Source organism: Arachis duranensis, chromosome 2 (genome assembly GCF_000817695.3).
Source record: "Arachis duranensis cultivar V14167 chromosome 2, aradu.V14167.gnm2.J7QH, whole genome shotgun sequence".
Lineage (NCBI taxonomy): Eukaryota > Viridiplantae > Streptophyta > Magnoliopsida > Fabales > Fabaceae > Arachis > Arachis duranensis.
In genome coordinates this window covers 82,128,772-82,145,054 of record NC_029773.3, presented here as the reverse complement: position 1 = coordinate 82,145,054, position 16,283 = coordinate 82,128,772, and the positions used below count along the sequence as shown (strand labels likewise).

Genomic DNA, 16,283 nt, shown 5'->3' with positions numbered 1-16,283 from the left:
AAGATATTGAGGGACTTGAGTATACGACTGCATTATGTTTAGATGTTCCTACTAGGTGGAATTCACTTTATGCAATGCTTGCAAGTGCTATTCCTCATAAAAAAGCTTTTGAAATGTATAAAGTAAAAGAAGCTGGGTTTAGGGAGTATTGTCCTTCATCAGATGAGTGGAGAAGAATTGAAAAGATATGTGATTTCTTGTTACCATTTTACGAAATTACCAAGTTGATGTCTGGAACTTTACCCAACATCCAACTTGTATTTTTTACAAGTTTGGCAAATCCAGCTTATTTTAATGAATAATTTGAAGAATGATGAAGTGCTTATAAGGAACATGGGAGAAAAAATGATGATTAAGTTCAAGAAATATTAGGAAGAATATAGTGTTGTTCTTACATTTGGGGCAGTTCTTGATCCTAAATTTAAACTCAACACTTTGGTTCATTGCTATAATGAGATTAATCCTATTAGTGCTAAAGACAAAGTGGAGCATGTGAAGAGTAAGTTATACAAGCTTTTTGAAGTTTATGACCAAAATTCCTCTACAACTGTAGAGAGTTCTTCCCAACTTTTAAGTAATTTTTCTCAAGCAACATCTTCTGCAATTGGAACTCAGCTTATTAAAATTGTTGGTGTAAGTATTTTTATCTACTTGGTTATATATATTTTTTATTTTTCATGCTTTTTGATTCATATATTGTTTGTAATGCAAAGGATTTGATGTCCTGTAATCAATAAGCTGAAGTGAAAAGTGGAAAGAACCAACTGGATATTTATTTGAGTGAGGCAACATTATTTTGTAATGATACAATCATTGATGTTTTGCAATGGTGGAAAGACAACCATCATCGTTTTCCAACACTATCACTAATGGCACGAGATTTTTTTAGCATTCCTATTACTACCGTGGCTTTAGAATCTGTATTTAGCATGGGTTCTCATGTTTTGAATAAGTATAGAAGTCGTTTGTTGTCAGATAATGTTAAAGCGGTGATTTGCACTAGAAATTGGATACGTAGATATGATGATTTTGGTATATTATATTTATGACATACAAACTTGAGTGATTTTGAACATTATTATCTACTATTTTGCTAATATATTTATTTACTTTTTTCTAGAGGAAGATAAAGATCAGGAAGATATTGCAAAAGGAGAAGGCTATTCTTCAGGAGTTGGTTCCAATGATGTTATTGACTTACATGAAGATGAAGATGAAAATTAAGTGTATTGAATTAAGTTTAATTTGCTTTGAAGACTATTTATAATTATATTTTTGGACTTTGGATTATATTTATTTTGCCTATGGGACTATTTATAACTATGTTTTTGTATTTTGGATAATTGGATTATGTTTATTTATTTTGAAGATTATTTATATTTAATATTTGTATTAATATTGATTTAAATTGAAGATATTAGATATGTCCTTATAAATATAAAAAAAAACAATTAATTAGGCGGGCTTAGTCCGATTTATATTGATTTAAATAGAAGATATTAGATATGTTCTTATAAAAAAAAACAATTAATTAGGCGGGCTTAGCCCGATTTATATTGATTTAAATAGAAGATATTTTTTCTTATTAAAAAAAAAAAAAGAGTTATTTATAATCAACATAGTCCTTAAAAGTTCAGACGTAAGTCATTTTCATTCCTGAAATTTTAAAAATTAATCAAATTAGTTCTTATATCATTTTTTTATTTTTTCTTGATAATATTAAATTTAAAATATTTTTTGATACTACTAATTTTAATAGAAATGTAATTGACAATAAAAAAATTAGTAATTGTATATATACTCAAAATTGAAATGTATGTATTTGTTAACCTAAACAAAGTTATATGTTCAAAATCAAAATTTATGTATGTTAACCTATACAAAGTTAGACCACTATTTTTTTACTACATCTTTTTTTTCTATTACAGTATTACTTACATATAGGATGTAATAGTAGTGATATTAAAAATTCTGGATGGCATGACGTCTATAATCACAATAATTACGAATAATATTTAAAAAATATTGTTAAGATTAAAATAGTAATATTTATTATTTAATAATATTTTTTAGTTTGAAAATAAAATAAAATAAAATATTATTAAAATATAAAAAATATAACTTTAATTTTAATAATAATTTTTAAAGATTACTAAATTATGTAGTCAAAGTTATAATTATAGATATCATAGACTATTTTTTTAAGTAGTCAAAGTTAATATTAGTTAATTTTTTATTATAAAACTATTGTTTTAACTTTTATATTTTTTGAGAATTTAAGGTATAGAGTTAGAATTTAGAATTTAGAATTTAAGATTTAGAGTTTTTTATTTAAAATTTAAGATTTAAAATTAAAAAAAATTACTATTGACCAGACAAAAATTAACTTCTAATTGAACTCAAACTTAAATTTAAAATACTAATTTTTATATAGTAATTAAACATGAATTTAATTTTACAGAATTGCTACACATTCAAGTATTTTTTCATCCAAGTTTATTTAAGTAGGTCAAACACCAACAAAACCACTCTCATTAAAAGAGCGTCATTACACGCGCTTCTTCTTCTTCTTCTTTCAAATTTATGCATACCTCCTCCTCCTCCTCCTCCTCCTCCTCCTTTCTTTTTCGCGCACGCATATTCTTCTTCTTCTTCTCCTTCTTCACTTTCGTTATTGTCATCACCAACAAAACCAACATTTTACTAATGGATTATTTTTTCAATCGAATTGAATGGAATGCAATTGCTAAATTGAATTGAATTGAATGGATGCGGGTGTTTTGAATTAAATTAAATTGATAATCTCTAAATTTGTAGAAACAGGTGTTTTGAATTTGATTTTATATAATGGATAATGTTCCGTTTATTTAGTACTTTACAATTATTTCACCTTAATAACATGTTCGGTTCATTATGCAGAAAGCTATTTTAAAATGGACAATGTTCCGTTTATTTAGTACTATACAATTATTTCACCTTAATACATGTTCGGTTCATTATGCAGAAAGCTATTTTGAATTTGATTTTATATAATGGATAGTGCTCCGTTCATTTAGTACTATACAATTGTTTCACCTTGATAACATGTTCGGTTCATTATGAATTGAATTGAATTGAATTGAATGGACGTAGGTGTTCTGAATTGAATTGAATTGATAATCTCTAAATTGTAGATACAGGTGTTTTGAATTTGATTTTATATAATGGACAATGTTCCATTTATTTAGTACTATATAATTGTTTCACCTTAATAACGTGTTTGGTTCATTATGCAGAAAGCCACCTTAATAACGTGTTCAGTTCATTATGTAAAAAGCTATTTTGAATTTGATTTTATATAATGGACAATGTTCTGCTCATTTAGTACTATATAATTGCTTCACTTTAATAACATGTTCGGTTCATTATGAATTGAATTAAATTGTTTTGAATTGAATGGACGCAGGTGTTCTGAATTGAATTGAATTGAATTGAATTGATAATCTCTAAGAGAAGGAGAAGAAAGAGGAGGAGATGAAGAATGAAAGAAGAAAAACCTGCATGTGCAAATTTGGAAGAAGAAGAAGAAAAAAGAGGAGGAGAAGAAGAAGGATGAGAAGAAGGGAAGAAGAAGAACCTGCGCGAACTTGGAAGAAGAAGAAGAAAAAGAAATACGAGGAGGAGGAAGAAGAGGAGGAGAATAAGAAGGAGCATGTGATTTGAAAAGTTGTTTCAACAATTTGGATAGACTTGGATAAGGATTTTGTTTGGATGTAGAGCTTTATTCTTAATTTTAATACACTGATAGTGTAAAACGTTTTATACTATCGTTTAATCACATTTGTCTGTTTGGATGAATATTTATGCAGTTAATGTAAAAATTAGTTATTTTACTGATGTGATATTACGTAGATGTACGTATAAAACTACTTTACATTTTCATATATCAAAATTAAATTCAATAAATAATTGGTTTTTGATGTATTTATCTTTTTGAGATTAAACTAATAATATAATATATTCTTTCTATTAAAATATTAATGGGTGATTTTTTTTTGAAGCAAGGAGCTCAACACAATATAGTAGAGTAAACAGAGTCAGAAAAGACAACAATCACTTAGAGAGAGTACATGACAACACAAAAAGAGACCCCATTTCATCTCCAGCATAGCCATCAACAACTAACGGGATCCACACCTTTCCACTCGTTGAAGCTCACCACGGTCATGTTGTTTATTTCTTCTACACCTTTGCTTATTCTGAAATATTCTTCTATTTCTTTCCAGCCAGATGTTCCAAACGATTGCGCAGAAGCACCTTAACCATTGCTCTTGATCCACCTTTCTCCTCGGTTCCTCAGTCCAACATAGAAAATGTTCTTTCATCGAACCCGAAAAGGACCACTGTCGGCATAACATCGATATCCAAGCACTCCACACCTGCCAAGTAAAATCACAGCCTAGAAACAAGTGGTGGACATGTTCCACATCGTTATTACATAAAACTCATACATTATCTTCCTGGCTGATAATCCCAAACCGGATTAGCCTTCTTTTGTATTCACCCTGCCTATCAGGACGAACCAAGTAAACAACTCCACTCTTTGTGGCACTAAACCTTTCCAGATAGTCTTAGTGAAGCTGTAGCTGGTAATCTCTTTTGGGATAATTTCCTCCTGCAAAACCTGCACAAATGAGTTAGTTGAATAAACACCTTGTCTATCATATTTCTACACAACTCTATCCTTTCTGTTATTTACCAGTTTCACAGGTCTCAATGCCTCATGTAATTGACTCAGAAGTTCCAGCTCCCATTGAAAGAGCTCTCTCCACCATTGGAAGTTCCAAATCCACTTTAACTCGTCCCAGAACCCACAATCCCCTATAACAGATCAACATTGGTTTGAAACAGAGAAAAGCCTAGGGAGCCGATTCTTCAAAGGTCCACCAAGTAACCAAACATCCCCCTAAAACCGAGTACGTCACCCATCATAATCTCCATAGATAAGCTAGTAACCATCTTCTCCCTTATATGTTGATTCGTTATCTGCATCTGGCATATATCCTTCCAGGACTTGTCTCTAATAGGTAGCACTTGAGTTGAGAGAAGCTCATTAGGATTTAGATTATTGCAGGAGCATACCACTTTCTTCCACAACGGGCACTCTTCCTTCGCAAACTGCCACCACCACTTAAACAGTATAGCTGTGTTGCGAATCATAGCATATCCCACTCCCATCCCACCAAGTTTCTTTGGAGCCTGCACCACTTTCCATCTTACTAATGCCATCCCATTACTAACATCCTCCTTACTCCACAGGAACCTTCTCTGCAATAAAATCAGTTTCTCAGCAACAACTTTTGGCCAAGGTTGCGAGAACCGGACCGGTCAATAAACCGGAGACAAATGGTTCACTGGTTCAATGGTTCAACCGAGGTTCAACCGCTTTAATTAAATATTAAATAAAATTATTAAAAATTTAATATTTTAAATATTTAAGTTCAATAGTTTCTAACATGATAAAATTTAAAATTATACAATTTCACATCATAAATTATTCATTAAAAATTTACAAACAACTTTAAACATCAACATTCATATAGTAGCTCATTAAAATTAATGTTCCTTCTGCAAACGTCAACATAAGCTGCTCAAGCAAAAATTCAGACTTAGTTGTCAATAGCATAAGCTTAATGATGCATACAATTAAGTAATCTCTTAATGGAAAGGGCAATATAATAAATTGTTTAAATCAGAGAAAGTCAAAAGTGACAAAAACAATATATGCAACCATCAACACAGAGAGCTAGATCTTTCATGTTTTCGATAAATAAAACAAATTTGGTAGAGAATATTCTAAGACTTTAATTCTTTTCTAGTTGAATGCAAAATTATTGTCCAGCAGGGGTATAATGCAAAATCCTTGAATCATCTTCATCATTGTCCAGAGCAACCACATGACCAATTCCTTCAATTTCATGAGCATACCTTAGGGCCCTTAATTCAGAAGCACTCAATGCCTGAATATAAAAACGCATTAAACACAACACATGAGTTCCATAGTGAATTGAAAAGGAAATTATCCAATAGCTATTAAATGTACAATGGCAAATGATGATGCCCATACCAAATGAATTATGTAAATGGAACACAAACTTAAAAAACAATCTATAACCTCTAGAACTCTCGGTGGCTTCAGTTCCCTCTGAACTTTTCCATCTGCATTACTCATTGACTCTCCTGCCCAGTTGCATTCTTCAATGCTTTTGACTTGCCCCTCTCCTGTGTTGCACGATTTATCAAGGTCCATTCCATTCCCATCTTCACATTCGCCATTATCTCTACAATCTTCAGGTGGAGATGCATGAGGGACATCCTCATTAGCAGGTTCAGAAGCATCACTTTCAGATATTTTTGGAGCTATTTTAGCTTTCTTGGGGAAATTTGCTTCATGTTCTTCCATACATCTGGATATAAAAGTTCGCAAAACAGCAACTGACATATCCCTATTATTAACCTAATATGATAAATAAGAATGATATGTAGCGTTCACCAATTACAACTAACACATTATAACAAAAATCAAGCACATAAAATATACCAAAAATAGATAAAATTCAAACTTGATAAACTCAGATGATATGCAATGAAGTGATGGCCAAGCAGTGGAACAGAGGTGAAGGCGAAGAAAAGACGGCCAAACAGGAACGTTTGCGACGGCGAGGAAAACAGGGCTGAAGAGATGCTCGCGACGTCGAGCAGCAGAAACATTCGACAGCAACGACGACACCCTTGGGCTCGATGGCGACGAGGACAGGTCCGGGCTTGACGCCACCCTCGGGCTTGACGACGCGAGGAGGAGAGAATACCTTAGAGAAGGGAGGATCGCAATCATTGGTTGTCACCGCCGATAGTGGTGGGGGTTGATGGTGGCTGGTTTGCTTTGTTGATTTTGCTCTGATAGGGTTAGGGTTGGTGAATTTGAGACTTTGGGCATTTGGGAGAGATTGAAGGGGGAGTGGTGTTCTCATTCTAGGCTGAGGGTGTTTTGTTTTTGTGGGATCAAAACGGCGCCATTTGGTGTTGATTAGAGAACCGGACATTTAAAAAATCTGACCGATTTAGTTGGTTTGCCGGTTAACCACCGGTTTGATCGGTTTTTTTAATCAGTTTTTTGTAGAACGGTTTTGGACATCAACCAAATCGGCCGGTCTGGTCTGGTTTTCAGAACATTGCTTTCAGCATCTTAAACAAACTCAAATAATAAACTGGCAGACTATTTAAAAATGATTTGATCAGCACCAACTTCTTAGCTTTGTTCAGTACTTTAGCTTTTCACAGGCTGAGCTTCTCTTCCACTTTGTCTATTATAGGCTTCCAAGTCTTCACAAACCTTGGATTTTCTCCTAAAGGGATTCCCAGATATTTAACTGGAAGGGAATCACGCTTACAACCCAACAAGCGGCACATACGCTAGATCCACTATTCGTCACAATTTATTAGAATCAAGCTCGACTTATCAAAATTGATACTGAGCCCTAATACCAACTCAAAGCATCTCAGGAGTCGCTTGTAATTCTTGATATTCTTCTCTTCTAGTGGACAAAACAGAATTGTATCATCAGCAAACTGTAGATGTGACAACTCTATACTATCTTTCCCAACCAAGAAAGGTGATATGCGGCTGTTCCTCACTGCCTCTCCAACCATTCGATGCAGCACAGCCACAACCAGGACAAACAAGAAAGGAGAAAGTAGGTCACCTTGTCTCAGCCCTCTTTCCATTTTGAACGGCTTAGTCGGTAAACCATTTACAAAACCGACATAAATGATGTGGCCACACACTCCATAACCCACGATCTTCATCTATGTCCAAACCCCATCTTTTGCATTACTGTGTCCACAAAGCTCCACTTGACTCTATCATATGCTTTTTGGAAATCAAGCTTGATTATTACAACCTCTTTTTTCCTCAGTTTAAGCCAGTTTATCGTTTCACACGCGATAAGTACCCCCATCATATATTTTCCTTCCCTTTACAAATGCGCTCTGAGTCTCCCTTACTAACTTTGGCATCACTGATCTCATCCTCCTAACCAGCACCTTGGAAATAACCTTGTATACACACCCAACCATACTAATAGGTCGTAGGTCCTTAATCTCCCTTGCACCAATGAACTTCGGTGCCAGCGCTACCCAGGTGACATTGGAATCAGCCAGTAACCTGGATGTCTGAAAGAACCCCATCACAGTTGCCGTGAATTCAGATCCAACCTCGCCCCAACACCTCTTAATGAAATTCATGTTGTATGCATCACAGTATGGTGCCTTAGAAGACTCACAATCCTACACAGCCTCTCTGATCTCCTCGGCCGACGTTAGCGTCTCCAAATTCACAGAATTTTCCAGGTCTATCCTACCCACCAAACCGTCCCTGAATCCCACCATCGGAGAATCTTCCTGGTGATATAAATCCTTATAGAACTCTGTAATTGTAATTTTTATTCTAGCTTGATTTCTGACCAGTCTGCCGTTGATTAATAGTGTATCAATCCTATTATTCCTCCTTCTTGCTGAAGCTATATTGTGAAAGTATCTTGTATTTTTGACCATATCCTTCGCTTGCCTAGACCGAGATATCTGTTTCCAGTGAACTTCTTTTCTCATATACCACCTCTCACAACAAGTAACTAGCGCCTTTCTTCTAGCCTCCATCATTCCATCATACACTCTATTGCTTACCATATCATCAATCTTTTTAATTTCTTCCTCAAACTTCGTAATCTTCTTGTCCATCTCACCAAAGTTGGCCTTGTGCCACCTTCATATCGGAGTCATCAAAGCCTTCAATTTATCCGTGAACTGTATCTCCCTCAATCCTCTCCACTCCTCCTTCACCATTCTGAGAAAGCCTTCATGTGTAAACCAGGAATCAAGGCTTCGGAACGGCCTTGGACCTCCCCTCAGCTTCTTGTCTTCTACTAAAATAGGACAATGATCTGATAAGCCCCTAGGTCCACCTTGTAACTGGGTCTCAGAAAACTCTTCTAGCCACTCTAAGCTAACCAGAGCTCTATCTATACGACTGCAAGAATGCCCCCGAAACCATGTGAACTTTCGATCAGTGAGCGGCAAATTCACTAAGTGCATATCTTTTATCCAATTCTTGAAGTCATCCGTAGACCGATGTAAAACAACAATACCTTGTTTTTCCTCTACATGTACTATTTCATTGAAATCTCCCATGTAACAACAAGAAATCTGACATAACCCAGTCATGTAGCTCAGCTCCTCCCACACCTGCACTTTCTCATCCCTGTTGTGTGCACCATAAACTAAGAAAAAGGTGCAATTGAAACTACTCTTTACCAGGACCCCTTCAACACACAACCATATCTCTACCTTATAGCAGTTATTCATTTTAAACACTGATTCATCCCATATTAACAAGAGTCCACCTGCTGTACTCTCAGAGCCTATGTATTCCCATCCCGCACCATCTTGCCCCCATATTCTTATAACGTCAAGCCTCGTCACTACTTGTCTTTTAGTCTCAATCAAACCCAACAGATCTAATCTGTGTTTATTCTTTAGATCCGTCATCATTCTAATCTTTCCATCACCCCGTAACTCCATAACATTCCAAGAGCTAAAAATCATTTAAAAATCTTTTGACACACCTGTTTCTTATGTTTGGGCCTACAATGTCTCATTTTTTCTTTCTGCTTCACCATTTTTCTTTTTGCGAGCTATTTCTTCGTTCTGTGCTTGGAGTAGTGCCATAATGTCATCTTCTTCATTGTATAGCGTAGCGCCTGACTCCTTAGCCAACTCCCAGGTCCTTCTGTTCTCCAGCATATGCTCCTCCAATTTTAATTCCTGAGCATCACTGTCTTCCGCACCTGTCTCACCTTGCTCATGCCCAGGATCATTCCCTTCAATGCCATCCTCATCATGCCCGATAACCAGCCTCCTTCCATTTTGAATAAGCCCATGGCCTCCACCTACACCCAGTTTAATTTGATCACTGGTTCCTTCACACGTCTCTGGATCCGCGAACCTGCCTTGAGCGTTGCCACCAATCCACTTCACCCTTCCCTTCACACCAACCTCGTTCGAGTCCCCACGTTCGTCGACTCCCCTCCGGTGCTGTGCCTCCTCACCATTAGCCCCATTACTAGATATGGTTTCCTCTATATATGTCTCACCTCCGTCCTCACAGTCAGGATCTTCACCTGCTCTCCCTACCGTCACAAAACCATGAGCATTGGGATGAGCATCTTCTCCTTGGCACAGCCTGTTCTCGTGACCCCTAGACCGCCAGCACGCCCCGTCGCCATTTCCAGCGAGCATGTCGCTACCACCCTCAGAGAGGCCCACGCTGTTTTTGCTCCTCCCGTCCTGCTCGCACGCACTGTTGAGGGTAATGGCCTTCACCCGATCTGAATTCCTCAACTTCGGCCTAGTTGCTAATCCACTAACTTCTGATGGAGTTGGGCCCATCAGGGCATAAGTCCTTTTCTCCTTATTTTTGTTATGGCTGGCCCAACCCTTAATTAGGCATATTTTTTTTTGTTTTTCCAACTCATTAAAGGCACAAGAGATTGTTCTCTCAGACTCTAACTCCTCACTCATAATGGTCCCTCCCCCGAAATCAGCCAAGCCTTGATTCTCGCCATTAATGGCTTGATGTGTTACGATTTTCAAGCGATTGTGGTAATCACTCCCATTATTCCATTCATTCAAAATTCTTGGTGAAATTACTAATCTGCCCTTGTCTTCTTCCTCTCCCCGTGTTACCATCATCAACCTCTCCTCGTCTTGACCACCGTCACGCGATGATGCTACATGATGTCTCTGCCATATATCCATTCCTGGACCCTTACTTGTTTTATCGTGGTTCCTTTTCTCCATATTTAAAGACCTTCCATCACTGAGTCTTCCTGTGCATTCCAGATTACACACCTCATGTCCAATCTCCTTCACTAACACATCAAAGCCCCCCGTGCCAACGGTGATATGAATCCATTCCTAAATTACGTTCATTACACAGGTATCAATCTGCACCTGTCCTACAGTAAACAAACTGCACAATTTTGTCTCTTTATCACACCCAATTACTTCACCCCATTGGCCTCTTATCGTTTTGAATGTGTCGACAGGCCATGCGTGTAGTGGAACCCCAAAACATTCAAGCCACGCTCTTTGAGTTTCACTACGCTCCGACTCCTCCCACTTCCATACATTGTGGAACAAATGCAGTAGGCGATTCATGTTCAAGGTGGTGTATGTTTCTTTAGCATGTATAGCACTATCGAAAGTCAAGAGAGCTTTGTACGCGCCCATTTCGCTAACCTGGACAACATTAGATAAGTTCTTCGCGACCGTTTCCCGCAAGGATCCAAAATTAATTGGCTTTGTCGTGCCCCCTACAAGACTTCGCTGTAGCCATTCCAAATTTTCCTTCGCCATTGCTGCCTCTACCTTCTTCGTCCAACCATTTCCATGTGGGTCATTCACGACCTTCTTGGCCCATAAATCCTGTCCAAATGACACATCATCATTCGGCACTACTTCTCTATCTGGCTTCCAATTCGTGAGGTTTTGTGTTTCATCTCCTCTTTGTCCATTATCTGTGTTCGTTGCTCCCGACCTTCTTCTGTACTTAGTCTCTCCCACAAAGACGACCTTACCTCTTAGTCTCATTCGATTCATTTCCACTATAGCTTTCAACGCCCTTCCTTTTGTTGTGTATCGAATGAAAGCGAAGATGTATATATTTTCACTTTTTGTTTTCGGGATAAATATACATCATTGATGCGTCCCGTCCAGTTGAACAAATAGAATAATTCTCGTTTTGATATATCTTCCAAAAGGTTACTTACAAAAATGGTGAAAAAATCATGCTCTAGACGCCGATATTTTTCTCGGTTCCAAACCCTAATGTTCCCTAGATGTATCCCGCCCAATGTTTTTCGCCCACGCTCTCATTCTCTCTCGCTCTCATTCTCTCATTTTTACTATACGAGTTGATTTAATTGATTCTCTCATTTATTAATGGGTGATTTATTATTGAACTATATTTTGAATTTCCATATCAAAGTATAGTTGTCAGAACCGGACCGGACCGGAAATCCGGTAAACCGAACCTAGTACCGGTCCGGTCCAAGCTTGCGACCGTTTCAGGCAAAGAACCGGTACGAACCGGTCTAACCCGGTGTGAACCGGTGAAAACCGGCAAAAACCGGACCGGTCCGAGTCAATCGGTCAATATTGAAGGTGAATGTACAATAGACCAGCAATCTGCAACTCCACCATCACCATGCACCATACCCTTCAGCGCTGCCAAGTGTCAGCTTGTGATGATTTTTGAAAAATTCTCCAAAATACTTCCAATGGGGTTCAAACCCCTTCCTCCTGCATAAAGCTAGCATGCTTCTACCACCAAGCTAGAGTGATTCTCATTAATTAATATACAAATTATAATACATATAGCATTTTTGCTTTTCACTTATATTCAATTTATTTTAATTTCAAAGTCTCTGATTTTTAAATCAATTACATTTTATTTAACTATAAATTTTATTAAATATATACAAATTAAAAAGATAAATAAAAAAATTTAATTAATCACAATTTATTTTTTCTTTTCATGATTATATGATATCTATTAATATTATTGTTTTAATATATTATTTTATTTTTTGTCTTCGTATGAAGTTGATAGTTAAACTAGTCAAATCATCTAACGATTCTTAAATATCAACTTCACAAAAAAATAATTTTACGTGACTTTTCACCTATAATAATATAATAAAAAAATGAATATAAACTAATTAATAAAGCATTAAAATTTAAAAATGATAATTATTTTTATAAAAACAAAAATAAAAATACAAATAATAAAAAATAATTAAATTTTATATAATTATTTAATTATACCGAGTTAACCGGTTCGACCAGTGACCTACCGGTTAAACCAATGACTCAGTGACCCAATAATCTTACCGGTTCGATCACCAGTTCGATTCTGACAACTATGAATCAAAGTCATGAAGTTTGTTTCATCACTAAAGAATAAGTGGAAAGATTGTTTGTCTGTTTCGTACAATCTCAATCCGGAAGACTTTACTCAGTATATCCGGATAACAAAATCAAACTCTATGCAATTAATTAGACTATCTGAGAATGTGTATACATTTGTTGACTTAATTACTACCAAACAAGCAGCATTGCTGATTCTCATTCATGACTCACGCTATCTCCTTTTCAAATTCAATTATTCAAATTAGCGGTCTGTTTCACGCTTTCACTTTTTTTTCTTTTGGTTTATTAAAAACTTCGTATATTTAATACATGCCCAATTTTATGGTGCTTTTGTGTCTAATTTTTATCTAAATTATTTTTTATAGTAATTTTAAAATATTTAAAATTTTTTAATTTTTATACTTTTAAATTTAAAATATTATTTAACCTATTTTAGTAATTAGATAACATTTTTTAGACAGTATAGCAAATACCTTAATACATTTTAATTTAAGAATGTATTTTTGATGTATTATAAGCATAAAATAATTTTACACATGCATCTAATTATGTAACATTATATCAACAAAAATAATTATCTTTCACATTGACCACGTGAATAGTCATTCAAAAGAATAAATGTGATTGTAAGATTGTGTAAATTTGTGCATCAAACTTAAATTCTTCTATCTAAATACATTAACTTTTAAAATGAATAAAATAAAAAAATATAGTTAATTTGATGAGGAGGGAATATAATGTGTGATTTGCAATCTATAAAAGGAAGGATAGAACATATAATCAAATGCAAAAAACCATTTATCATAGATAATAAGTTGCTTCCCTCCAATGGTGATGATGAGAACCACCCTTATCATATGGCTTTGCTTGCTAGAACCCTTGTGCCTAGTGAACTTTACCATCACCATTAATGCTGCTACTTCCCATTGTCTTGGTCATCAACATTCTTTGTTGCTCCATTTGAAGAACAGCCTCGTATATAACCAAACTCAGTCCAAAAAGTTAATTCATTGGAACCATGTTCACGATTGTTGCCACTGGAATGGAGTCTCTTGCTACAAGGGACATGTCGTGGATCTAGATTTAAGCCAAGAATCTATATAGTTGGAGGTAACTTCAGCAGTCTCTTCCACATGCAATATTTGCAGAGTTTGAATTTGGCTTATAATGAATTCCACTTTGAAATTTATTCTGAGTTCAAAAACCTGAAGAATCTCAGGTATTTGAATTTGTCAAATGCTGGTTTCATGGGGCAAATTCCAACTGAAATCTCTTACTTGATCAAGTTGGAGACTCTTGACTTGTCTACCACAATCACTTCATCATCAAAACATGGTTTGAAACTTGAGAAGCCAAACATGGTAGAGTTTGTGCAAAACTTTACAAGAATGAAAGAACTGTATCTAGATGGTGTTGCAATTTCAGCCAAAGGAGAGGAGTGGTGCCATGCTGTGTCTTCCCTGCAAAGTCTACAAGTTTTGAGTATGTCATCTTGCAATCTCTCTGGTCCTCTTGATTCTTCATTGACAAAGCTTCAATCTCTCTCAATACTTCAACTAGACCATAACAATTTGGCAAGCCCAATTCCTGAGTACCTTGGTAATTTGTTTAATTTAACCACTTTGCAACTCAGAAGTTGTGGTTTGAGTGGAGTCTTTCCAAAAAATATCTTCCAAATTTCATCACTTCATGTCCTTGATGTGTCAGATAATCAAGGCCTTCATGGTTCTTTATCAAACTTTCTACATCAAAGATCTCTCCATTACTTGAATCTTAGCCACACAAATTTCTCAGGTCCTATACCAGATTCTATTGGCAATTTGAAACATTTTTCTACGCTAGATTTGTCCAATTGCCAATTCAATGGGACACTTCCCAATTCAATCTCAAATCTTGCCCAACTTGTTTATCTTGATTTGTCATTCAATAATCTTACTGGTCCTCTTCCATCTTTCAATAGGTCCAAGGCTCTGAGAATCTTGTATCTTAATCATAATTATCTAAAGGGCACACTTTCACCCACACATTTTGAAGGCCTTATAGATCTTGTGAGCATTAATTTAGAAGTTAACTCTCTAGATGGAAGACTTCCTTCATCTTTGTTTACACTTCCATCTCTGCAGCTGCTCTTTCTTGCTAACAATAGATTTGATGGCCAACTTGATGAGTTCCCAAATGGTTCCTCTTCCTCAATACAGATGCTTGATTTAAGTGATAACAATTTTCAAGGGCATATTCCTATGTCTATCTTTCAACTGAAAAGGCTCAATTTACTTCAACTTTCTACAAACAAGTTCAATGGCACCATAAAATTGAGTATGATTCGTCAAAGACTACAAGATTTGGCAACACTTGATCTCTCACACAACAACTTGTCAGTTGTGGATGACAATGACATTCCATTTCCCAAATTGAATAATTTCTGGTTGGCTTCATGCAAGTTGGGTACATTTCCTTCATTTTTGAGAAATCAAAGCACTTTGCTTTATTTAGACTTATCCAGCAACCAAATTGAAGGAACCATACCCAACTGGATTTGGAGATTTGAGTTTATGACCGGCTTGAATCTTTCTCAGAATTCTCTAACGGATATGGAAGGTCCTTTCCAAAATCTGAGTTCAGTCATATTCCTGCTTGATCTTCATGACAATCAATTGCAAGGGCCAGCACACATTTTCACCAAGAACATGGTTTACTTGGACTACTCCAATAATAGATTCAGTTCTATACCAGCAAAAATTGGTAGCTCTATTCCTTTTTCAATTTATATATTTTTATCAGGCAACAATTTTCATGAAAAAATCGATGAATCCATTTGCAATATTTCAACTCTTAGAGTGCTTGATCTTTCACATAATGGCTTCATTGGCAACATTCCTGAGTGCTTGACAACAAGGAAGAGTAGCTCCCTGAAACTTCTAAGCCTTGCTGGAAACAAACTCAGTGGCCAAATTTCAGATACATTCTCAACTTCTTGTGATCTAAGGCTTCTTGATCTCAATGGAAATCTTTTAGAGGGAACCATCCCAAAATCTTTGGCTAATTGCCAAAACCTCCAAGTCTTAAATGTTGGAAACAATCAATTGATTGATGAGTTCCCATGCTTCTTGAAGAACATTTCTACACTGAGAGTCATGGTCTTGAGGTCAAACAAATTTTATGGACATATTGGATGCTCCAATGTGATTGGCAACTGGGAAAAGCTTCAAATTGTTGATGTAGCTGCCAACAAATTCAGTGGCATGTTACCAACAACA

The 16,283-nt window shown here is 35.9% G+C and overlaps 2 protein-coding genes and 1 pseudogene across 2 annotated transcripts; 1 reads left to right on the top strand and 2 right to left on the bottom strand.

The window, feature by feature from the left end:
* Positions 1-5,748: 5,748 nt before the first annotated feature.
* Positions 5,749-7,030, bottom strand: LOC110278254 (uncharacterized). Its single transcript, XM_021136511.2, has 3 exons — positions 6,581-7,030; positions 6,155-6,496; positions 5,749-5,999 (listed from the first exon to the last, which is right to left on the bottom strand). Exons 1-3 carry the CDS (start codon positions 6,872-6,874, stop codon positions 5,871-5,873), a joined length of 765 nt encoding a protein of 254 aa, XP_020992170.2. The 5' UTR covers positions 6,875-7,030; the 3' UTR covers positions 5,749-5,870.
* Positions 7,031-8,802: 1,772 nt separating this feature from the next.
* On the bottom strand, positions 8,803-9,615 carry LOC107475352 (uncharacterized). The gene has a single exon (XM_016094981.1). It carries the CDS (start codon positions 9,613-9,615, stop codon positions 8,803-8,805), a length of 813 nt encoding a protein of 270 aa, XP_015950467.1.
* A 4,239-nt stretch (positions 9,616-13,854) lies between these two features.
* LOC107475351 (receptor-like protein 7) lies at positions 13,855-16,283 on the top strand (annotated as a pseudogene).

Bases quoted from the DNA above. Each gene is read 5' to 3' on its own strand.
- LOC110278254 (XM_021136511.2), bottom strand. From the start codon at position 6,874: ATGATTGCGATCCTCCCTTCTCTAAGGTATTCTCTCCTCCTCGCGTCG. The intron at 6,497-6,580 runs GTATATTTTATG...TTATCATATTAG, and splicing joins TTGAATTTTATCTATTTTTG to GTTAATAATAGGGATATGTC. The intron at 6,000-6,154 runs GTTATAGATTGT...TTTTATATTCAG, and splicing joins AGCCACCGAGAGTTCTAGAG to GCATTGAGTGCTTCTGAATT.
- LOC107475352 (XM_016094981.1), bottom strand. From the start codon at position 9,615: ATGGAGTTACGGGGTGATGGAAAGATTAGAATGATGACGGATCTAAAG.